Source organism: Mustelus asterias, chromosome 13 (genome assembly GCF_964213995.1).
Source record: "Mustelus asterias chromosome 13, sMusAst1.hap1.1, whole genome shotgun sequence".
NCBI classification, from domain to species: Eukaryota; Metazoa; Chordata; class Chondrichthyes; order Carcharhiniformes; family Triakidae; genus Mustelus; species Mustelus asterias.
In genome coordinates, this window is record NC_135813.1 from 14802626 (window position 1) to 14827243 (window position 24618).

Genomic DNA, 24618 nt, shown 5'->3' on the forward strand with positions numbered 1-24618 from the left:
TTAAAAGAAAGAGTGATGAGCAGGCACCAGATTTTCCAGCTGCATGAAGTTGGAAGATGCTAAAGATCTGTCCCTAATAGCACAGGCACCTAACAGCTCTATACCCCATATAAGTGGGGTCACTTTGGAAGGGCTCTACTGGTTGCAATGCAAGTGTAACTGCCCATCTGTTAATTTTTGGAATCATAATTCTAGTTCACTTCGTTTCAGGGAGCTCTGGATGAGCACCAAAAAAGGAGACTGAAGAATCTTGGCAGTAGAATCAGGGAAAATTTCACAATATACAGTAATTGTTAAACTTGAAAACTGCAAGCTTTTTATTTGTTTTCATTTCAATATTGTCTTTCTCTTTTTTACCTGTAGTGAAATTTCGCATTTATTCTCTGAATGAAGAGCTCAAACCAGCCCGAAGACCAGTGGCTATTACTTTTAAGGTGAATTCTTTAAAAATAGAGAATAACTATAGTATTGAGGTTGATTTAAAGAGTTATGACTTGTTGCTGGGCAGCATGTATTAAATTATATTGAAAATCTGTGCCCTTTATAAAACATTATTTTAAAGTTGCCTTTTGAAAAGAATTTTATGAAAAAAATATCCAAATCTTGAAGAACGAAATCAAATTAAAACAATTGTGTTTGTTCTGCAAATAAGGATCCAGAGGGAGTAAAAGTGGACTATTCTGAATATGAAGATGTCACTGGAATAATTTCAGTACCTGACTTCAAGATTCCATCTAATCCCAAGTAAATTGTTATTGTTACTGCTGTTAATCAATATACAGAAGATACAGATTATATATTATCAAGTTTATTTTCCTGGGAATTCATGTTCCTATTAATGAATAGTGCTCTGTCAATTTCAATTTAAGAATATTTTGATGGCAAACTGCTAGTCCAAACAAGTCTCGAGGTCCTTTCATGTTAATCAGAAAGAAAATGTGAAAAATTACACTTCTGTAATGGAAGATATTATTTACAAGGCCAGGTATGTTTTTAAATGTCATGTTGGTGGCTTAGCATAAAATATAGTCAAGTTCCATTCTATAGTTCACAAGAATGATCCCTGATCCCTGGAATGAAGAGCTTGTCGTATGAGGAACGGTTGAGGACTCTGGGTCTGTACTTGTTGGAGTTTAGAAGGATGAGGGGGGATCTTATTGAAACTTACAGGATACTGCAAGGCCTGGATAGAGTGGACGTGGAGAGGATGTTTCCATTAGTATGAAAAACTAGGACCAGAGAGCACAACCTCAGGTTAAAGGGACGATCCTTTAAAACAGAGTTGAGGAGGAATTTCTTCAGCCAGAGAGTGGTGAATCTGTGGAACTGTTTGCTGCAGAAGGCTGTGGAGGTCGGGTCATTGAATGTATTTAAAACAGAGATAGATAGGTCCTTGATTAATAAGGGGATCAGGGGTTATGGGGAAAAGGCAGGAGAATGGGGATGAGAAAAATATCAGCCATGATTGAACGGTGGAGCAGACTTGATGGGCCGAGTGGCCTAATTCTGCTCCTATGTCTTAAGGCCTTATGGTCTTATAATTGAGGTAAAAGGTATTAATAGTGCAAAGTTGAAGAAATATATGCTGTATGCAAGCAGTATAGTTATACAGAGTTCTTGATGGACACTACAAAATTGTTATTACGTTTTTAAATTACAATGATTTTCTTTTCAGATATGGTTTGTGGAAAATAGAAGCTTTATACAAAAATGATTTCTCAACATCTACTTCAACACAGTTTGAGATCAAAGAATATGGTAGGTCAATAATATTCCATCGCAAGAATGGGCAAACAAGTGTGAATTATTTTTATTATTTTTGACTTGTGAATAGCTTCAGTTATAAGTTGCTTATGCACTAAAGGACTGCTTTAAAATGGAAACAAATTGTAGCAAATCACATGTAAACATCTCTTGGATTCATGCACAATATCAAATAGCCTTTGATAATTAGAGTTCAATACAGAGAGGTATCATAGGTTCATAGAATGGTTACTGCGCAGCAGGGGGCTTTACTAGAGCTCAGAAAGATATTCTCTGCTTGTGATAAGGAATGTTTTACTTAAAAAGGCATTTTCTTTTACTGAACTATAATACCAATATTATTAGCAAAAAATAACATTTCTTCTATCAGATGATGCCACATAGTAAATTTTACCTGTGGTAAGACACAAGCTCCCAATAAATCAGAGAAAAAGTACTGAATAGGAATATAGCCACTAATGGGTAAAGTCGAGATGTTAAGGAACATAAAAGTGTTTGCTGACCAGGAAATCAGTCATTTTTCTAAAATCAATAAAGCTATTTATTCTGCTTTAGTGCAATATATATGGTTAATTATCATACCAATTTCAGAAGTGATGCAAGAGTAAATGCCCTTGATATCAAGACCACATTTGACTGAGTGTGGCATCAAGGAACCCTAGCAAAATTGTAGTCAATGGGAATCAGGGGGAAAACTCTCCGCTGTTGGACTCATACCTAGCACAAAGGAAGAGGGATGTGATTGTTGGAGGTCAGTTATCTCAGCTCCAAAACACTGCTGCAGGAGTTACTCAGCGGAGCGTCTACGGTCCAACCTTCTTCAGCTGCTTCACCAATGACCTTCCTTCCATCATGAAGTCAGAAGTGGGGATGTTCGCTGATGATCGCACAATGTTCTGCACCATTTGTGACTCCTCAGAGAAGAATCTAACCTTCGCCCCATGACATTCAATGGCATTGCCATCACTGAATCCCCACTATCAACATTCACAGGGTCACCATTGACCAGAAACTCAACTGGACTAGCAATATAAATACTGTGGCTTCAAGAGCAGGTCAGAGGCTAGGAATCCTGCAGTGAGTAAGTCACTTCCTGACTCCCCAGAACCTGTCCACAAGCCATCAGGCACAAGTCAGGAGTGTGGTGGAATACTCTCCCCTTGCCTAAATGAATGCAGCTCCAATAGTGCCCAAGAAGCTTGACCATTCAGCGCGAAGCAACCCACTTGTTGGCACTCCATCCACAGACATTCACTCCCTCCACCGCTGATGAATAGTGGCAGTAGTGTGTGCTTTCTACAAGATGTACTGTAGGAACTCACCCAGGCTCCTTAGACAGCACCTTCTAAATCCACAACTGCTACCATCAAAAAGGACAAGGGCAGCACTTGCATGTGAATAGCATCACTTGCAAGTTCCGTCCAAGTCACTCACCATCCTGGCTTGGAAATATGTCAGTCAGACGTCTCACAACACCAGGTTAAAGTCCAACAGGTTTGTTTGGTAGTAAAATCCACTAGCTTTCGGAGCGCTGCCCCTTCGTCAGGTGAGTGGGAGTTCTGTTCACAAACAGGGCATATAAAGACACAAACTCAATTTACAAAATAATGATTGGAATGCGAGTCTTTACAGGTAATTAAGTCTTAAAGGTACAGACAATGTGAGTGGAGAGAGCGTTAAGCACAGGTTAAAGAGATGTGTATTGTCTCCAGACAGGACAGTTAGTGAAATTTTGCAAGTCCAGGCAAGTCGTGGGGGTTACAGATAGTGTGGCATGAATCCAAGATCCCAGTTGAGGCCGTCCTTATGTGTGCGGAACTTGGCTATCAGTCTCTGCTCAGTGACTCTGTGTTGTCGTATGTCGTGAACGCCGCCTTGGAGAACGCTTACCCGAAGATCAGAGGCCGAATGCCCGTGACCGCTGAAGTGTTCCCCAACAGGAAGAGAACACTCTTGCCTGGTGATTGTCGAGTGGTGTTCATTCATCCGTTGTCGTAGCGTCTGCATGGTCTCCCCAATGTACCATGCCTCGGGACATCCTTTCCTACAGCATATCAGGTAGATAACATTGGCTGAGTTGCAAGAGTATGTACCGTGTACCTGGTGGATGGTGTTCTCACGTGAGATGATGGCCTTTGTGTCAATGATCCGGCACGTCTTGCAGAGGTTGCTGTGGCAGGGTTGTGTGGTGTCGTGGTCACTGTTCTCCTGAAGGCTGGGTAGTTTGCTTTGGACAATGGTCTGTTTGAGGTTGTGCGGTTGTTTGAAAGCAAGAAGTGGGCGTGTGGGGATGGCCTTGGCGAGATGTTCGTCTTCATCAATGACATGTTGAAGGCTCCGGAGAAGATGTCGTAGCTTCTCCGCTCCGGGGAAGTACTGGACGATGAAGGGTACTCTGTCCACCGTGTCCCGTGTTTGTTTTCCGAGGAGGTCGGTGCTGTTTTTCGCTGTGGCGCGTCGGAACTGTCGATTGATGACTCGAGCGCTATATCCTGTTCTTATGAGGGCATCTTTCAGCGTCTGGAGGTGTCTGTTGCGATCCTCCTCATCTGAGCAGATCCTGTGTATACGGAGGGCTTGTCCGTAGGGGATGGCTTCTTTAACGTGTTTAGGGTGGAAGCTGGAGAAGTGGAGCATCGTGAGGTTATCTGTGGGCTTGCGGTACAGTGAAGTGCTGAGGTGACCGTCCTTAATGGAGATGCGTGTGTCCAAGAATGCAACTGATTCCGGAGAGTAGTCCATGGTGAGTCTGATGGTGGGATGGAACTTGTTGATGTCATCATATAGTTGTTTCAGTGATTGTTCAGCATAAGTCCAAAGGAAGAAAATGTCATCGATGTATCTCGTGTATAGCATTGGTTGAAGGTCCTCTGTGGTGAAGAGGCCTTGTTCGAACCTGTGCATGAAGATGTTGGCATATTGAGGTGCGAATTTGGTCCCCATGGCTGTTCCGTCTGGATGAAGAACTGGTCGTTGAAGGTGAAGACATTGTGGTCCAGGATGAAGCAGATGAGTTGTAAAATTGCATCTGGAAACTGGCAGTTGTCGACGTCGAGTACTGAGGCAGTTGCAGCAATGCCATCGTCGTGGAGGATGCTGGTGTAGAGTGCCGAGACATCCATTGTGCCGAGGAGTGCTCCTGGTTCAACTGCTCCATGTGTGCTGAGTTTCTGTAGGAAGTCCGTACTGTCGCGACAAAAGCTGGGGGTTCTTTGTACAATGGGTTTCAGGATGCCCTCGACGTAGCCGGAGAGGTTCTCGCACAAGATCCCATTGCCCGATACGATGGGATGGCCGGGTGTGTTTGCCTTGTGTATCTTTGGGAGGCAGTAGAGATCTCCAACGCAGGGAGTACATGGGATGAGAGCACGGAGGGTGCTCTGAAGGTCTGGATCGAAAGTCTTGATCAGTCTGTTGAGTTGACGGGTGTGTTCTTTGGTTGGATCTGCAGGTAACTGTAGTGTTCCCCGTTGTTCAGTTGTTGGTACACTTCTTTGCAGTAATCTGCTCTGTTCAGTATGACGATGGCCCCTCCTTTGTCTGCTTGTTTGATGACAATGTTGCGGTTGGTCTTGAGAGCGCGGATGGCGTTGCGTTGTGCTTGGGCGATGTTCGGGGCTGTCTTGTCAGTGCGGCTGATGAATCTGGTGTTGACGCACCTCCTGACGGCTTGGGCATACATGTCAAGCTGAGGGCAGCGGCCTTCCAGAGGAGTCCAATTCGACTCTTTCCTCTTTGGTTGCTGCACTGCGGATCTCTCTGTTGGCTGTTCCAGTTCATTGGCTGTCTCACTGTGTTCGCTGTTGGCCTCTTGGGGTTTGTGGAAGAACTCCCGCAGCCTCATTCGCCTGATGAATTCCTCTGTGTCTGCTGCGAGACTGATGGGGTCTATTTTGGTGGTGGGGCAGGAATTGAGCTCTCGGCTGAGAACTTCGATTTCATCTGGTTGAAGTGTGTAGTCCGACAAGTTGACAATGGACTTCCCTGCAGTGGTACTGTTTTCTACTGTGGTACCGGGGGAGGCTTGGTTGCTGCTGGTGGTGATGCCGAGTTTCTCAAGTTTCCTGTTCTTGGTGTGCATGTAGATGGTGTAGTTCCTTTGTCTCGTCTGCTTAGCAGAGTTTCGCAGCTGGTCTGCATCCTGAGCGCAAGTTGAGAATATGGATTCTATCTTGGTTTCCAGGATGCGGCGTTTGCTGTAGAGCTGGTGTATGAGGTGGTTGAGGAATGAGAGAGAGGTGCGACGGCAAAGTCTCTCAGTGTTGCCTGTGTTATAGGTTGACTTGAGTGGGTTCGTGATCTGTACACACCCGGCCGTCCCATCGTATCGGGCAATGGGACCTTGTACGAGAACTTCTCCGGCTACGTCGAGGGCATCCTGAAACCCATTGTACAAAGAACCCCCAGCTTTTGTCGCAAAACTACAGACTTCCTGCAGAAACTCAGCACACATGGAGCAGTTGAACCAGGAGCACTCCTCATCACAATGGATGTCTCGGCACTCTACACCAGCATCCCCCACGACTATGGCATTGCTGCAACTGCCTCAGTACTCGACGCCGACAACTGCCAGTTTCCTTCTCAATTCCAACTTCCAATTTTACAACTCATCCGCTTCATCCTGGACCACAATGTCTTCACCTTCAACAACCAGTTCTTCATCCAGACACACGGAACAGCCATGGGGACCAAATTTGCACCTCAATATGCCAACATCTTCATGCACAGGTTCGAACAAGACCTCTTCACCGCACAGAACCTTCAACCGATGCTATACACTAGATACATCGATGACATTTTCTTCCTTTGGACTCATGGTGAACAATCACTGAAACAACTATATGATGACATCAATAAGTTCCATCCCACCATCAGACTCATCATGGACTACTCTCCGGAATCGGTTGCATTCTTGGACACACGCATCTCCATTAAGGATGGTCACCTCAGCACTTCACTGTCCCGCAAGCCCACGGATAACCTCACGATGCTCCACTTCTCCAGCTTCCACCCTAAACACGTTAAAGAAGCCATCCCCTACGGACAAGCCGTCCGTATATACAGGATCTGCTCAGATGAGGAGGATCGCAACAGACACCTCCAGACGCTGAATGATGCCCTCATAAGAACAGGATATGGCGCTCGACCCATCGATCGACAGTTCCGATGCGCCACAGTGAAAAACCGCACTGACCTCCTGAGAAGACAAACACGGGACACGGTGGACAGAGTACCCTTCGTCGTCCAGTACTTCCCGGAGCGGAGAAGCTACGACATATTTTCCGGAGCCTTCAACATGTCATTGATGAAGACGAACATCTCGCCAAGGCCATCCCCACACCCCCACTTCTTGCCTTCAAACAACCACGCAACCTCAAACAGACCATTGTCCGCAGCAAACTACCCAGCCTTCAGGAGAACAGTGACCACGACACCACACAACCCTGCCACAGCAACCTCTGCCAGACATGCCAGATCATCGACACGGATGCCATCATCTCACGTGAGAACACCATCCACCAGGTACACGGTACATACTCTTGCAACTTGGCCAACGCTGTCTAGCTGATATGCTGTAGGAAAGGATGTCCCGAGGCATGGTACATTGGGGAGACCATGCAGACGCTACGACAACGGATGAATGAACACCGCTCGACAATCACCAGGCAAGAGTGTTCTCTTCCTGTTGGGGAACACTTCAGCGGTCACGGGCATTCGGCCTCTGATCTTCGGGTAAGCGTTCTCCAAGGCGGCGTTCACGACAGCGCAGAATCGCTGAGCAGAGACTGATAGCCAAATTCCGCACACATGAGGACGGCCTCAACCGAGATCTTGGGTTCATGTCACACTATCTGTAACCCCCACGACTTGCCTGGACTTGCAAAATTTCACTAACTGTCCTGTCTGGAGACAATACACATCTCTTTAACCTGTGCTTAACGCTCTCTCCACTCACATTGTCTGTACCTTTAAGACTTAATTACCTGTAAAGACTCGCATTCCAACCATTATTTTGTAAATTGAGTTTGTGTCTTTATATGCCCTGTTTGTGAATAGAACTCCCACTCACCTGATGAAGGAGAAGCGCTCCGAAAGCTGGTGGATTTTGCTACGAAATAAACCTGTTGGACTTTAACCTGGTGTTGTGAGACTTCTTACTGTGTTTACCCCAGTCCAACGCCAGCATCTCCACATCTTGGAAATATGTGCTGGGTTAAAATCCTGGAACTCCCCCCCTAATAACACCGCGGGTATATCTCCAACATATGGTCTGCATCGGTTCAAGAAGGTAGTTCACTACCACTTTCTCAAGGGTAATTAAGGATGGACAATGACATCTGGCTTAGCCAGTGAAGCCCACAGCCCTTGAATGAATATTTAAATAATCCCATTACAAAATATTAACTTTAACCAGTGAAAAGAATTGCAAATTAACTTTTTATGGATTTTGTATTCAGTGCATCAGGTTAGCTTCTTCTGTATATTTTTTAATTGATTGCAGAATTCTGTAAAGCTAATTTAGAGTATGTAACAATTCTGTAAGAAAGTAGGTTTAATGTTGTTGCAACAAACAGCTGAGTTTGTTGTGTTCTTATAAAATAAATCCTATGGGTGCAATTCTTCCAAAAGAATTCTCAGTGTCCAATGAAAACTGAAATAAATCATGCTGTTTTTTTCAGTGGGACTTCAGAGAAGAATCTCCCACACTCTGTGCACTGCAGAGTGCACTTGCGTGATTCAGTCCAGAATTCAGGGCTTATTCCCATTGGAGAGGCCAACAGCACAGCACTGGGTGGGCCACTGCGCATGTGCCGATCTGTTAGCACTGAGATCGGGGCATGCATAGTGGCCCCTGTCTGCTGGCTTCCTGATTGCTGGCCAGCTCGATCACGGACCAGCCCTGTGTCCCCGCAACACTGGCCCTCTCACCACCCCCCATGGCTCGATCGTTTGCCCCTCAAACATTCCCGGGCCTAGCATCGACCCCCCACCCCCCTCCAGACTGCCCCAACCTCCAGCACCCCTCCAGTTATTCACCCCCCCCACTGGCATCCCTGAACCTCCACAGCAGGCTTACCCCACCCCGTTGGCCAGCCCCGATTGTTGGTTTCCCTCCCTCCCCCACCGATCCTGCCTTCAGAGTAGCAGCGGGACCACCCACTCCACCAGACCCTGCCTCATCAGGCCCTACCCCTAGGCCCCGCCCCCAGTGGGCAATGCCAAGGTGCCCTCTGGGCATTGGCACTTTGCCCCCAGTGCCGGGGGCCCAGGCTGGCACTGCCAGGGGGCCCAGGCTGGCACTGCCAGGGTGCCCCACCCTATGGGGTGCCTCGATTGCCCCCTCTTCACACCAATGGGATTGGGCCACCAACTCCCCGAAAGTGGGGACCTAATGTAAACCCCGCTGAAATGAAATAATCGGGGGTGGGGGGTGGGGGGGGCGGGGCGGTGGTGGTGAGGGGGTGGTGGAGAGAGGCTAGCGGGCCCGGAGACTTCAGTCCTGGGCTTACGAATTATATTTAAAATATATCGAGTCATAGAGGTTTACAGCATGGAAACAGGCCCTTCGGCCCAACTTGTCCATGCCGCCCTTTTTTTTTAAAACCCCTAAGCTAATCCCAATTGCCCACATTTGGCCCATATCCCTCTATACCCATCGTACCCATGTAACTATCTAAATGCTTTTTAAAAGATAAAATTGTACCCGCCTCTACTACTACCTCTGGCAGCTTGTTCCAGACACTCACCACCCTCTGTGTGAAAAATGTTAAGGCCTATTTAAATAACTTCTGCGCCTCCCTGCGGATTCCCGGTGTGGAGCTGACACAGCCGGAAATCCGGCACTGGGAGACGCTATGGAGGCAGGATGCCCAGTGTGGAGCCCGCAGATTGGGTCCCTCATAAATCTCCCGGCCCACTGCGCTGATTTTTTAGCGCAGTGGGATGGGGGAATCTTGGCCCTGGAGCTTATTTGCTATTTAAATATTTGTTAAAGGTCAGATAGATTATAGCAGTTTTACAATGTTGCCGAGCTTGGAAAGATGATTGAGCTTTTTGCTGATTGCGTACAGAGTGATATAAAGACTGAATCACATCATACATTACATCATTTCTCTTCTGGTAATGTATTCAGATACTCATATCCTTAAAGGACAATAGAGTGATGTTCTTAATTCATCACCCCTACTTTTATTAGTTCACCCTAGTTTGATACAGAGAAGCACGAAACAGAAACAAAAAGTAATTTTTTAAAGAAGTAATGCGGATGCTGGAAATCTGAAACAGAAACAAAAGTGCTGGAAATAAGGGTGGCATGGTGGCACAGTAGTTAACACTGCTGCTTCACAGCGCCAAGGACCCGGATTTGATTCCAGCCTCAGGTGATTGTCTATGTGTGAATAAAGAGAAAATTAAAGAAACCAAACAAGGGTTTGATTGTGTGTTGGTAATAGCATATTAGTTTTTGGTCCAATGTTTCATAGTAAAGTACAATGTTTTAATTCCTATTTTAAATTGGATTCTACCATTTAGGAAGCTGAGATAAACTGTATATCTGTTACCAGTTTTAACAGAATTAGAACATTATTGTTACTCTACCAAATTGCAAATCTTATTCACAACATTGAAACTGCATTGAAGCGGACTGCAGCAGTTCAAGACGGTAGCTCACCGCCACCTTCCCAAGGGCAACTAAGGATGGGCAGTAAAAATGCTGGCCAGCCAGCAACACCCGCATCCTATGAAAGAATTTAAAAAAAGAAAGGATGCTTAAAGAAACAATTTAAAAATTGGATCAAATGACCAAAACGGCTAGATATATGATACAAACCAGTGGAAAATGAATTTTTGTCAATTTGACACTTTGTGGCTAGTGAGTTATGCAAGCCCTTCAGAACATTATTTGATGGAAAACTATTGATATTTTTACAGTGTTACCAACCTTTCAAATCTCTATCAAGCCAGAAAAAAACTACATTTCCTTTAAAGAATTTGAAAGATTTACCATAACTGTAACAGCAAGGTAATTATTGACTAATGTATCTATCCTTTATAATTATATTGAGTTGTACTTTTAACTTTTATAAAAAAATAATCAATTGTTTAAAATAGTTACAAAACTTCAACAAGAGTAAAAAGCCTAGACATTCGGACTGGCTTATATGAAGGCCGTGTCATTTCTTTGACTATAATACTGTTAACACTTTGTCATACATTAGTTTCATATAGTATATTTACAGTGGCACTCATATAGTCATTTTGTTAAAATGATGTGCTGGCATGAATGAAGTCACGCCGGCTGGGTGGGAAGATACATTGAGGGCGGAAGCACCAGCGTCAAACCCGCTAATGATATTATAATCATGCCCTTCCTGGGCTTGCGCCTGATCACATCATTGGGGTGGGGAGGGAGAAGATCCTAAACCGAAATCTCACAGGCACAAATCCTGTTTATGGCCTCTTGTGAGATTTAGCAGCTATTACAGGATTTGATAGCACAGCTGCTAAAAAGTGGCCCAAGTATTTCATTGGAAGGCTTTAGTTGTTCTGTTTATTTGATTTAAAGCTTTGCAATCTGGCAGGTGATGGTGCTATCTTATTGTAGGAATGCTCAATCTTTCTGTATCTGAGGTCCCCTCCTGTGTTTTAAAAAATTCCATAGATCACCAAAACACAACAGAAGTTTTTTATTTGCATAACAAGTTGTCCGCTTAAAACAACAGGATTGTCATAAAAATATGATTCACTGGTGTCCTTTAGGGCAAAAGTTTGTTTGAGAATCTGAACAGTTTTGCTGAGGATATTTTTGGTGATTTGAGAAATATCGCTGTGGGAATTAATTTAGAAGTTCTTAGAACAAAGAACAATACAGCACAGGAACAGGCCCTTCGGACCTCCAAGTCTTCACCGCTCATGTGCCCAACTAGACCATTCGTTTGTATCCCTCTATTCCCAGTCTGTTCATGTGGCTATCTAGATAAGTCTTAAATGATCCCAGCGTGTCCGCCTCAATCACCTTGCTTGGGAGTGCATTCCAGGCCCCCACCACCCTCTGTGTAAAATATGTCCCCCTGACATCTGTGTTGAACTTTGCCCCCCCCTCACCTTGAACTTGTGTCCCCTTGTGTTCGTCACCTCCGACCTGGGAAAAAGCTTCCCACTGTTCACCCTATCTATGCCCTTCATAATCTTATACACCTCTATTAGGTCGCCCCTCATCCTCCGTCTTTCCAGGGAGAACAACCCCAGTTTACCCAATCTCTCCTAATTTACCTAATTTCTCTTAAAAAAAGACACTTCCTGTAATTGGCAAGACATAATTCTGAGATTCAAAAATGAGACTTTCCTGTTCACAAATGAAACCTTATGGATCCCCAGTTGAGAATTCTTGTGTTATTGTGACATTGTAGGAATATTATTATTTTCTAGTTCATATCGGGTTTTGTTGATTATTGTTGGACTTACAGTACCATGAAAGTCAGTTCAATTTTGTCAGTGTAACTCTGTGTCTCTTTTACATGAAATGCATGTATGCGCAGAACATCATTTTATTAGGCTCAAAATCGGTTAATTAAAATTTTTGTTTTTGAAAACAGGATTACTTCACTCCACAATAAACCTAATAATTTTTTGCAATTTTTGTAGCTACTTTTATAATAAAGTAATATCATCAGCATATATCTTTGTTCGTTTTGGAATTCTGGATAAAGATGGTAAAAAGCAACTAATGCCACGTGCAGCACAAGTCATGGTAAGAGAAAAAAACTATGATTAACATTTAACTTACATTTGCGACAATTTTTGATTTCTAATTTCAGCTTTGAGATACTCATGTCACTTTTGTAAACTTGGACGTTATGGACAATCCTCAGTGGTTGTACTATAATACCTATGAGGAACTGAGGACAGGTTGGTGAAGAGCAGGGTTCCTCATATTTAGCTCTGCAATGTGGGCTCACTATAAAGAAAGTCAAATTGAGAGAGTTGCAGGGCAGAGAGACATGCAAAGTAGTGTAGTAGAAAGACAAATGGTGTAACTTCCTGTTCTGAAGACTAAATCCAGTGGCAGGCAGGAAGTTGTTCCACTGATGGCTGTGAAGGTGTGAGAGTCCCTTGCAGAGTCTCACTTAGATTTGCAGCCATATTGTGGATGAACAGGAATGAGTAACCCAAGCAATGTATGAAAACAATCTTTATTATACAACTATTATTAATGATTTAAAGTAAATGAAAGAAAGATAACTTTATTTAAAAAAAGAAAAAGATATTGTATATACATATATATGTATATAGAAAGAAGGAAAGACAACTTTATATACACATTTTACAAATGTTAACTCCAAATCGGTCTGTTCAAGGCAGCTCCCCAAAATATTTAAACTAACCCAAATTGGTTTGTACGTGACAGCTCCCCAAAATGATGAAATTTTCCTTGGTTCATACATCACCAAGGCTCTGAATAATCTTGCATGGGAGTAAACACTCCAGTCAATTACTCTGTCAACGGTCCTTGGCCTTCTGTAGTCGTGAGTGGTTGACTAATCCACTCCAGCTGCAGCCCCAAATGTTGAATGCTATGCCCCTTTAAATCCAATTTTTAAAAAAAAATCTGGATCCATTCCAGCCTTTATTCAGACTTTCTCAAAACAAGGGTCTGGTTGACATGAGTCCTTATCAAATTCTCCTCACAGGCACTGCAGAGATCTGCAGACTTTGCAATATTCAAGTTCTTTAACGTATTTTTTGATGATGTCTCCCATCTGCCATTAATCAGGTTGTTTGTCCATCAATCCATCACTTGATTCCACACCACAGTTGACCACCCCATATTCAAGATTATTATTGTTTGCAATAATGTATTGGAAAGCTTCACATTAGGTGGTCCTATTAACTGAACTGTTATTCCGTTTTGACATTGCTAGCTGGTAATAACAGATTCACCATCTGCAATGTCACTCAGTGGGATATTGTATTACATCAGTTTAGAACAATTAAAGCTTAGTTTTCTTTGAATATTTGTTATAGTATTAGATTATAAAATTAGCAATCTTTGATTCCTTATCAGCTGTTCAATGGAGAAGCAACTATAGAGTTTAATGCGAAAGCTGCAACTGAAGTAATACAGCGATATGGTATTGAAGATCTTAATGGAGACAATTTGTACATTGGAGTAACAGTTCAAGATTCCTCAGGTACAAGATAATAACTCAGAACTAAAGAAATGAAAATTACTTATACTGACGTATGTACCATAGAGCCTCTCCAATAAAAAATAAAATTTGTTTGGCTGGGAAATAGTTAAAGTTTGATGTTGAGGTTAACAATCCATTCAGTGACTTCAGCTGATGTAGTGTGCATGGCAATAATATGCCACCAGGAATGGATCTCCCAGGGCAAAAAATTAATTATGTAGGCGATGGTCTGACTTGGATGGCCACTGTCATAATTTGAACTGTTCCTCATGTGTCAGTCGTAGAACAAGTGACCACATCTCCCCTCATTCTCAAGTGGCTGAGGAATGTCCATGTTTTCCGTGGAACGTTAAAACTTGATACTTCACCTCTTGCATCAGTTACTAGGTTGCAGTTGGTGATGTTTGCAGTCAACCAAGAGGGGCACCATTGAGAGATCGGGCTGTTGTCAGTTTATAGGGTGTGGAGAGTGTACCAGCAGGGGCAACGGGATTTCAGACCGGTGGGTAGGATTTTTTGAGGTCCTGCAGTCATGAGATTGCTTCATTATCTGTCAGCTAGTGGTGTTTGAGGAAAGTATTTTCCGTACAGACATTAGGAGGTTCAATGTGTGGCAACAGAGGAAGCCCCTTGAGCTGTATTGGTCTCAAAGTCCCAGGAGGTGGCTATCTTTCATGTTTGTGTGGTGCTGCCTGTGCCAGGTTGAGCAGCAGTACTCTGCTGTTGGGTAGATCAGGGTGAGTGAAACAGTGTATAGCGAGGGAGGCAGCAACCTTTACCTGCTAAAGCCTGTTTCCAACTTGGAAATCTATAAACTAATGCTGCCGAGAAGGAAACCAAACCTTGGCCACCAGGTTCCTAGTCCAAGCAGTAAAAGCCCACTGGAAAATGAATTCTTTGAGAAACAAAAGAACCAAGAAACAGGACTGACAACATGAATACACCAGCTCAACGTTGAAGGCCTATCCTGAGCAAAGCATGAGCTATTCACTCTTTGAAAGGATTATGGACATAGTCACCCTGCAAGAAACCCACCTCACTGACCACTTCAAACTCCAAGCCCACATTCCAGATACCAATGCATTGCAAGCAGAGATTAAGAAAACATATGGCCTAGCCACCTACATCAAGGAAAGACTCACCGTAGATGCAGAAGATCTAAAATCAGATGACCACCCCTCCTCCATCTCTATCAAAGTAGGTAAACTAACAATCATAAATGTCTACAAGCCACCAAATGAACTTTGGCCAAACATCATAATAAAGCCTGCAGCACACCCAACAACCTACATGGCTGACTCCAATAGCCAACATCACAATGTCAGACTGGGCCTCTATGCATGATCTAAAACTTTTGTACCACGGAAAACAGCCTAGCACATTCCATTCTGCCAGATGGAAATAGAACTACTCACCAGATCTTTGATTCACAACCCATGACAGCTACAGTCAACAAGTATCATCCATCTTCTCCTATTCCCAACATCACCCAACCCTCACTTGCTTCAACCTCAAACTATCAGCCATAAATTCAAAGCCAAAACCACGTGGAATCTGCTGATGGGCTACTGGAATCCCTATACCAGATACTTAGAAAACACCATTAATTGGGTCCCACCTCCCTGAAAACAACAATCGTTTTTCTCAAACAGCACTGAAGACACTTCTAAATCAAGAAATAGACTTTTTCTAAAATAAAAATCAAATTTTTAAAAACATTTTTCTAGAAGGAAAAATTGTTCCAATTCCATCACGAATTATTGAAATATGTGACTGACTAACATTGTGGTCATGATGTGGAGATGCCGGCGTTGGACTGGGGTAAACACAGTAAAATGTTTAACAACACCAGGTTAAAGTCCAACAGGTTTATTTGGTAGCAAAAGCCACACAAGCTTTCGGAGCTCTAAGCCCCTTCTTCAGGTGAGTGGGAATTCTGTTCACAAACAGAGCTTATAAAGACACAGACTCAATTTACATGAATAATGGTTGGAATGCGAATACTTACAACTAATCAAGTCTTTAAGAAACAAAACAATGTGAGTGGAGAGAGCATCAAGACAGGCTAAAAAGATGTGTATTGTCTCCAGACAAGACAGCCAGTGAAACTCTGCAGGTCCACGCAACTGTGGGAGTTACAAATAGTGTGACATGAACCCAATATCCCGGTTGAGGCCGTCCTCGTGTGTGCGGAACTTGGCTATCAGTTTCTGCTCAGCGACTCTGCGCTGCGTGTGTCGCGAAGGCCGCCTTGGAGAACGCTTACCCGAATATCAGAGGCCGAATGCCCGTGACCGCTGAAGTGCTCCCCAACAGGAAGAGAACAGTCTTGCCTGGTGATTGTCGAGCGGTGTTCATTCATCCGTTGTCGCAGCGTCTGCATAGTTTCCCCAATGTACCATGCCTTGGGACATCCTTTCTTGCAGCGTATCAGGTAGACAACGTTGGCCGAATTGCAAGAGTATGTACCGTGACATTCAAGGACTACATGACTATACAAGGAGTATGTGGGCGGCACGGTGGCACAGCGGTTAGCACTGCTGCCTCACAGCACCAGGGACCCAGATTCAATTCTGGCGTCTGGTCGCTGTCTATGTTGAGTTTGCGTGTTCTCCCTGTGTCTGCCTGTGGGTTTCCTCCAGGTGCTCCGGTTTCCTCCCACACTCCAAAGATTTGCGGATTAGATTGATTGGTCATGCTAAATTGCCCCTTAATGTCGGGGGACTAGCAGAGTAAATATGTGGGGTTACAGAGATACGGCCTGGGTGGGATTGTTGTTGATGCAGGCTCGATAGGCTGAACGGCCTCCTTCTGCACTGTAGGGGTTCTATGATACTATTCTTTCTGTGATTCTATGATTCTGGCAGTTCAAGAACTTGGCTTCAGTTAAAGAATGATCCATTTGTACTATGAGAAGCTGAAAAAAAATCCTGAGCTAATGGTGTGGAAGCACCATTGCCAGAAGAACTGCAGGGGTTAGTCCCCAGATCAACTTAGGATAGACTATAAATGTGTTACCCACATTCTAAAAACAAATAACACAAGTAATTGCTCTTCCCATATTTGCAGAATTGATCATATAACCTAAGACTATTCTGAAGTCAAATACAAACATTCCGGATGGCTGGATTTACTGTACTATGCAATGGAACTCTAGGAAATTAAAGTGATATTTGTTTTTAATTAAGCAAGTCAGAAATAACACTTTTCTTTGTTTTTAATGCCAGCTGACATATCTGAAGATGCTGAACATACTGGAGTTATATTTACAGAATCACCATATACAATTAATTTGGTAGCAACTCCACTCTTCATAAAACCCAAACTGCCGTACTACATCATAGTAAGTAAAAGGAGTATCATGAATTAGCCTTCTTTGATGGTGTATTTGCTTTTTCAGCATTCCTATGTATATAACATTGTTGCAAATACCAAAACCAACCAATTGTCACTAATCCTCTGGAACAACTCATTTGTAAATGTCCCGTCTGACACTGACCTCTTCCACAAGGATCCCTAAGCATTCAGCTGAGGCCTGGGGGCAGGGAGAATGAGCGCCCAGCATACTTGGCCTCCTCCCTTGGAGTGCCCAGTAGTTGAGGATGCCATTGCAATTCTACACAAAGTTTTCTTCCTCAAACTTATAGCTCCCTCCCTGTCTCCTTGCAGCAATCAGGGAGCTGTGGCTACTGTTTTTGAATCCCTTGCTGAGTTGCTAGTAGTGATGATGTGGAGATGCCGGCATTGGACTGGAGTAAACACAGTAAGAAGTCTCACAACACCGGGTTAAAGTCCAACAGGTTTATTTGGTAGCAACAGCCACTAGCTTTCGGAGCGCTGCTCCTTTGTCAGGTAAGTGGGAGTTCTGTTCACAAACAGGGCATATAAAGACACAAACTCAATTTACAAAATAATGGTTGGAATGCGAGTCTTTACAGGTAATCAACTCTTGATTAAGACTTGATTACCTGTAAAGACTCGCATTCCAACCATTATTTTGTAAATTGAGTTTGTATCTTTATATGCCCTGTTTGTGAACAGAACTCCCACTTCATAGAAATCATAGAAAATCATAGAAACCCTACAGTGCAGAAGGAGGCCATTCAGCCCATCGAGTCTGCACCGACCACAATCCCACCCAGGCCCTACCCCCACATATTTTACCCGCTAATCCCTCTGACCTATGCATCCCAGGACTCTAAGGGGCAATTTTTTTTTTTAACCTGGCCAATCAACCTAACCCGCACATCTTTGGACTGTGGGAGGAAACCGGAGCACCCGGAGGAAACCCACGCAGACACGAGGAGAATGTGCAAACTCCACACAGACAGTGACCCGAGCCGGGAATCGAACCCGGGACCCTGGAGCTGTGAAGCAGCAGTGCTAACCACTGTGCTACCATGCCGCCCACTTACCTGACGAAGGAGCAGCGCTCCAAAAGCTAGTGGCTTTTGTTACCAAATAAACCTGTTGGACTTTAACCTGGTGTTGTGAGACTTCTTACTGAGTTGCTATTAGACCAAGCACACCACAAGCTCCTGACCCTTCCAACCAGTGAAAAGACACCTTCCACGCTGGGCAGGCCTTCATTGACCACCTGGCGTGAAATTGATTTGAAAATGCAATCTTGCCCAGGAGCGGATTCTACAGAAGCTTCAAGGCCCACCAACCCACTGCACCCGACATGAAATATCTTCTCTCAATTTATCTTCTTTAACAGGCCCAAGTAAAAGACATTTTGGGATATCCAGTAGGAAATAAAGCAGTTACCTGCTCTGCAGAAGCAATTTATGAAGGTGACGAAATCAGGGAATTGATTGCAGAAGATTTGAGTGGAGAAAAGCAGACCGGAAAAGATGGAACAGTATTGTTCATCATCAATGCTCCAGCTGATATTCAAGCGTTAAAATTTAAGGTTAGTGGAGAAAGGCAACAGATCCAGGTCAGAATCATCATATCGCAGCATATGATAAGCAACTAAATTAATAAAGGTGATTTGACATATTTTAAGCAGTGCTGAAAACATATATTGGTTATTTATTTTACCCAGAAGAAAAATGACATTGTAATCCATCGGTTATAACAATTAATGGTACTTTTATTGGTACATCCTTTGTTTATTTTGTGATTAATGCTGTGGAAATAGCAACAGCAACAAATGGAACATGAAAAAAATTGGTTTTAAGCAGTTAACCTTTGAACTGGTGAACATATTTTCCTATGGAACATTTTTTTAAAATTTGAATCCCCTACCTTTTTAGGTTCCCAATCTGTGCAGGGCGTAGTGCCAGGGGTAGACCCTAGGGGAAGTCTTACATGCAGGGAATCACTTATTTGTTGTGGGGTGGGGGGAGGGAACATGTGAGCAGTGGGGATGCGGCGATGTTCAGGGGGAAGGGGGCCAATGCTGTTGATGTTCGTGGGGAAAAGGGTCTGTACCAGCGTTGAGGGGTGGGGGGGAGGGGAAGGGGCCAATGCTGGTGATGTTTATGGGGAAGGGGGCCAATGCCAGTGATAATTGTTGGTAAGGGGGCTGATGCCAGCGTTGGTCAGATTGAAGGGAACCAAGGTCAGCAATGATCACGTGGAATGGGGCTGATGCCGGCATTGATCGGGGGGCGGGGGGGGGGGGGGGGGGGGGGGGGGGCGATGCCAGCGTTGATTGGGGGTGAAGGGAACCAAGGTCAGCAATAATCAGGTGGAAAGGTGCCGATGCCTGTGTTGATCGACGGGGGTTGGGGGCAATGCCAGTGATGATCAGGGGGAAGGGGGCCAATGTCACCGATGATCAGAGAAGGGGGCCTATGCTGATGTTGATCGGGACGAAGGGGCCAATGCTGGCATTGATTAGGGGTAAGAGGACCAATGCCAGTGATGATCGAGGGGAAGGTGGCCAATGCCAGGATGATTGTGGGGAAGGGGCGCACAGATATCTCCACGGTGGACTTGAGGTGATTAAGGCGCCCTTCCACCTCGGGTTCTTGGCTTTAAGAGTCCCTGCCTCGCCAACAGATGGTGCAAACTACACCCACTCTCTTTAGGCTTTAAAGTCACAAGGTTAAGAGAGAAAACTGGCCAGTGGAACTGGAGAGTTCCACGTCAGTTTTTTCATCAGAACTGACACTTATTCTCATAAGTCAGATTGTAAATTCTGAGATTGTAAATTCCCAAATTCTCATAAGATTCTGCCCATAATTATGAAAGATTGCAGCTATGCACTCATGTCCTACCATTCTATGGCACAATGGAGCGCCAGCACATTGCCTTCAATGTCTTTTCTTGCATATTCTTCACCTGCCAGTTACTATCTGACACCAGTACCAGATAACAAAAGGTGGTCAGTAGATTAGATTTGATTTGAAAGTAGAAAGGCACAACTACCCCACAAGCAGTGTCACCCTGACACAACTTAATTATTTGGTTAGAATTTCAAAACTGTCAATTAGATGACAAGGGCCAAAAATCCAACTTTCTATGGTAATTTGATTCAAATCAAGTTGTTGCTGTGGGTAGGGAAATGTATTGTAGACTTGCTATTCAGGACATAACTTAAAAATGCTTGGATATATTGCAGTACTGAATAAAAGCTCGGAAATGGTTTTAATCTTCTGCATCTTCCTCAGTAAAAATGAAGAATGATCTATTTTTAATTTTTATGAAAATTATTGTTGCGTACAATTAAAATGGTGATTACAGATTGTAATTTCATGGATTTATTTTTAGACATTATCATTATCCATATTCTGTATTGTATTACATTTCATTTCTTGCCAATATGATTAGCTAAATCACATTATTTATCTTTCTAAATAAATATTCCACATGGGCGAGACTTGCAGTGTTGGACAAGGTGTTGCTGATATTGTTTTTACAATTAATTTCTGATGGAAATGAGAATTGAAACAGTACAGAATAGAAATAAAGTTATTTTTTAAAGAATGAAAGAGATGAAATCTGAAGTCAAGTAACCCTCGTGGTCCTTGAGTACTTCATGGTGACTGATAACGAAGCAATTTTGGCAACATCTTGCAGTATGACCTTAGAAAACCTGGCAGAGGAAATTCTATGGTTTTAAAATAGTCTATTTTTATTTTCTTGAAGTGACTCCATCTGCAACAACTTGCAGTAGATATATAGAGTTGTTACATTTTAACTTTCTATGTTCATTTCACATAAGTATTGTGACATTAGTGTACCTTTAAGAGTTTTTTTTAAAAATCACGTTCTCAGTAGCTCTCAGCTCTCATTGTGGCACCGGGTTGTCTACTAGGAGTTCTTTTATTGCTCCTTAAGTGGCTTAAATGGGTGTTGTTTATTTTTACTTTGGGAATTAATTTTATGACCCTACATTGTCAAGAGGAAGAATGTTTGCAGGGCAGGTGACAGGAGCTCTCATTTTCAGTTTTGAGCTGCAGGTTTTAGTTTTAGAAGGGACAGCAAGCTGGAAAGAAGTGTCTCTCTCTTCCTGGTTTTGGGAAAATTCTGCTGGTTAGCTGAAAGCCTTCCTGGAGTAGAAAATGTGCTGTTGGTGGTTTGACCAGAGTCTCTCTCTGGTGTTCTGGGAAGCTGTTCTGCCTTCAAACTGTTCTGAGTGTATCCAGAGGAATGCTAGAAGTCACAAGTTGAGAAGTCAGGGTTTACAGTTCTCCATCCAAAGGACTCAGTTCCAGTATCACGTGAGCATTAGTCTTTGCTGTGTTAAACCTTTGAAAAGGATTTTTTTTGTCTAAAGGAAGTTTTTGTTTGATTCGAACATCTTAGATATATTTGTTAAGGGTTATACGTTAGCGTTTGTTTTGTGTGTAATTTATAGAAGTTATTGCTAATTTTCTTTCCATACATGTTAGCTATATTCTTAAATAAATGTAGTTTGGTAAAAGCTCCCTAGTGGGTCATTTGAATCATACCTGAGGTGAAACATATCATGCTTATCCTTACCAAATTCAAGGTGCACAACTTATGATCCAGGTGGGATCCATAAAACACATTGGAGTTTCTGACCTGAACCATAACAGTATATATACATATATATATTATATATATTAAAAAAAAGCTACACAACATTGGCAAAAATAGAATACTCAATGAGAAACTGAAATATGGGCTGGAATTCTCCGGCTGATCACGCCCTGCCACCATTGCAAGCGAGGATGGAGAATTTGGCGCTGAGCCAAAACTCCGTTCACTGCAGCGGGGCCAGAGAATCCTGCTGGCATGAACAGCTGGAGAAACTCACCCATAGGTTTTAAATAGATTTCAACTGACGTTATTGTTGCAGAAAAAATGCTGGCTGATTTTAATTCGTCATCATTTGAATCCATCCAGCCAACATCCAACCTGTTCCAGTGTTATGGTTCCATAGTGGTTTATGAAGCCTGCCTGGATCATAAATTTTGCACCTTGAATTTAGCCAGGTTAAGCAAGATATGGTTGACCTCAGGTATGATTCAAATAACCCATTAGGGAGCTTTTATCAAACAAAGTTTATTTAAGAATACAGTTAACATGTATGGAAAGAAAATTAGCAATAACTTTTATCAATTACAAACAAAACCAAAACAATCACAATAATGTATAACCCTTAACAAATATATCTAATATGTTCCAATCAAAACCAAACTTCCTTTAGACAAAATCCTTTTCACAGGTTTAACACAGCAAAGACTAATGCTCACGCAATACTGGAACTGAGTCCTTTGGATGAATGCTGCAGTCCTCTTGAAACACTTTAAACAGTTTGAAGTCAGAACAGCTTCCCAGACCAGGAAAACTCTCTGGTCAAGCCACCAATAACAGATTTTCTACTCCAGGAAGACTTTCAGCTAAACCAGTAGAACCCCCCAAAACCAGGGAAAGACAGAGAGACACTTCTTTCCAGCTTGATGTCCTTCTAAAACTAAAACCTGCAGCTCAGAACTGAAAATGAAAGAGCTCCTGTCAGCTGACCTGCCAACCAGTTTTCCTTCTGACAATGCAGGATCATAAAACGAATTCCCAAAGTCAAAATAAACAACCCCCATTTAAGCCACTTAAGTGGCTCATCGTAGACAACCCAGTGCTACAATGAGAGCTGAGTGCTACAGGGAACATGATTTTTAAAAAACTCTTAATGATATACTAACGTCACACCAGGCATGGATCAGCAACAGAAAATTGCATGCCTGAGTCAAGTCCATCTGTTAGCTCAACATAAGACGTAGGATGAGGTTTTCAGAGGCAATTTACGGCCATCCGATATTTGAGGAAGGGGAAATCACAGGGAAGGGAAGCCTGATCTTTCCCTGACAACCTGGAGAAGCATTCCTTCTCTTCCAACCTGTAGAAAAGAAAGAAAAGCACTTCCTTTTGTTGACCTATTCTCTTGCTATTCCTTTTCTGACTTGACTTCCCTGCTCAGGCCTAAAATTGTTTCCCAATAATGTCATTGGAACGAAAATGTATACTTACAGACGGACCCAAGCAGCTTTGGGCAGGCGTCCTTCTGGAGAACAAGAGGTTAAAATTGTGCACAGAGGGATCCTGCTTGTGACTCTAGGGCAGTTAAGAAGCTTACAATATTTTAACAATCTGCCTGCCTTGTATCCGCCAGATGGTTAGGGTTATGCCTGTTCTATATTCTGAAGTTTTCGACAGAGCTTTTTCAATGCACAAAGTCAGTTCTATTTTACAGATCACTGCTCATAGCTGGAATTCCATGTAAATTAAGTTGTGCTATTAGTATTGAGCTGGTAGTTAGTTTTCCTAAGTCAATTTTGCATATAATTTAAATGGGCTTCAATGCAATTTTTTTTAGATTGAAACATCTCTTCAAGATGAATATCCCATCTCCAGGTCATACACAGCGAAAGCTTATCAGTCAGTCTCTAAAAGTTACCTCTACATTACTTGGATAGGAGGTTTCCAAAAATTCCGTGTAGGGGATTATCTTAACGTGAATCTTGTCGCTAGTAGTCACTACTTGAATAAAATAAAACACTTCCACTATCAGGTAAGAAAAATTTATTACAGTTTTTATCTTAATATCTAATAGGAATTTCCTTGAACGTTCTTAGTAAGTTAGTATGTCTTGGAAAATTTGACCTTTGTTTATAATCTAAAATGTATTCTATATACATTTTCTGTCCATCACATTTCATGTTAATCTTATTTCAGATGCTACATTCTGCAAATTTTAGTGTCACACTTGAGAAAAATGTTTAAATAAACAAAAATTGTCATTTGAAATCTATATTAACATTGTCCAGGACACAAAAAACCAGAGCCACGACATCTGCAAGTACTTAATTAACCTTCTCACTAACAAAGCCTGGGCTCTGATCGCCAACCTGAATAGCAATTCACCTTTAGAGATGGGTGTTTTTGACTTGGAACCAAAATTGATGTACATTTCACAAAATCCAACTCTGCCACCAAGCAACTATTAAATTCTGTATCTGAGCATGTGTTTAATTAGCAAAAATTTTAATTTATTTCCTTAAAGGAACATAGATCACTAATGACAGGTTAATGCAATATACATTGCATGGTGTGTTCTGGTGGACTTCTTCCAACTAACCACAGGGGACTAAGGGAAGTTTGTTCATCATTCAATCATGGAGGGAACTACCCCAGAGAAATCTCTGAAGCTGCACTCTCCTCTAATACAGCTCTCAGCACTAATACA

The 24618-nt window shown here is 42.9% G+C and overlaps 1 protein-coding gene across 1 annotated transcript in view; it reads left to right on the plus strand.

Moving 5' to 3' along the window:
* c5 (complement component 5) overlaps window positions 1-24618 on the plus strand; it is a 117899-nt gene that overhangs the window by 9957 nt on the left and 83324 nt on the right. Inside the window, exons 4-12 of the mRNA XM_078226387.1 lie at window positions 364-434; window positions 653-744; window positions 1676-1758; window positions 10696-10786; window positions 12409-12514; window positions 13829-13955; window positions 17183-17298; window positions 18676-18870; window positions 23749-23943. Coding sequence (XP_078082513.1) covers window positions 364-434; window positions 653-744; window positions 1676-1758; window positions 10696-10786; window positions 12409-12514; window positions 13829-13955; window positions 17183-17298; window positions 18676-18870; window positions 23749-23943 — 1076 coding nt within the window. The remainder of the gene's footprint in view (window positions 1-363; window positions 435-652; window positions 745-1675; window positions 1759-10695; window positions 10787-12408; window positions 12515-13828; window positions 13956-17182; window positions 17299-18675; window positions 18871-23748; window positions 23944-24618) is intronic.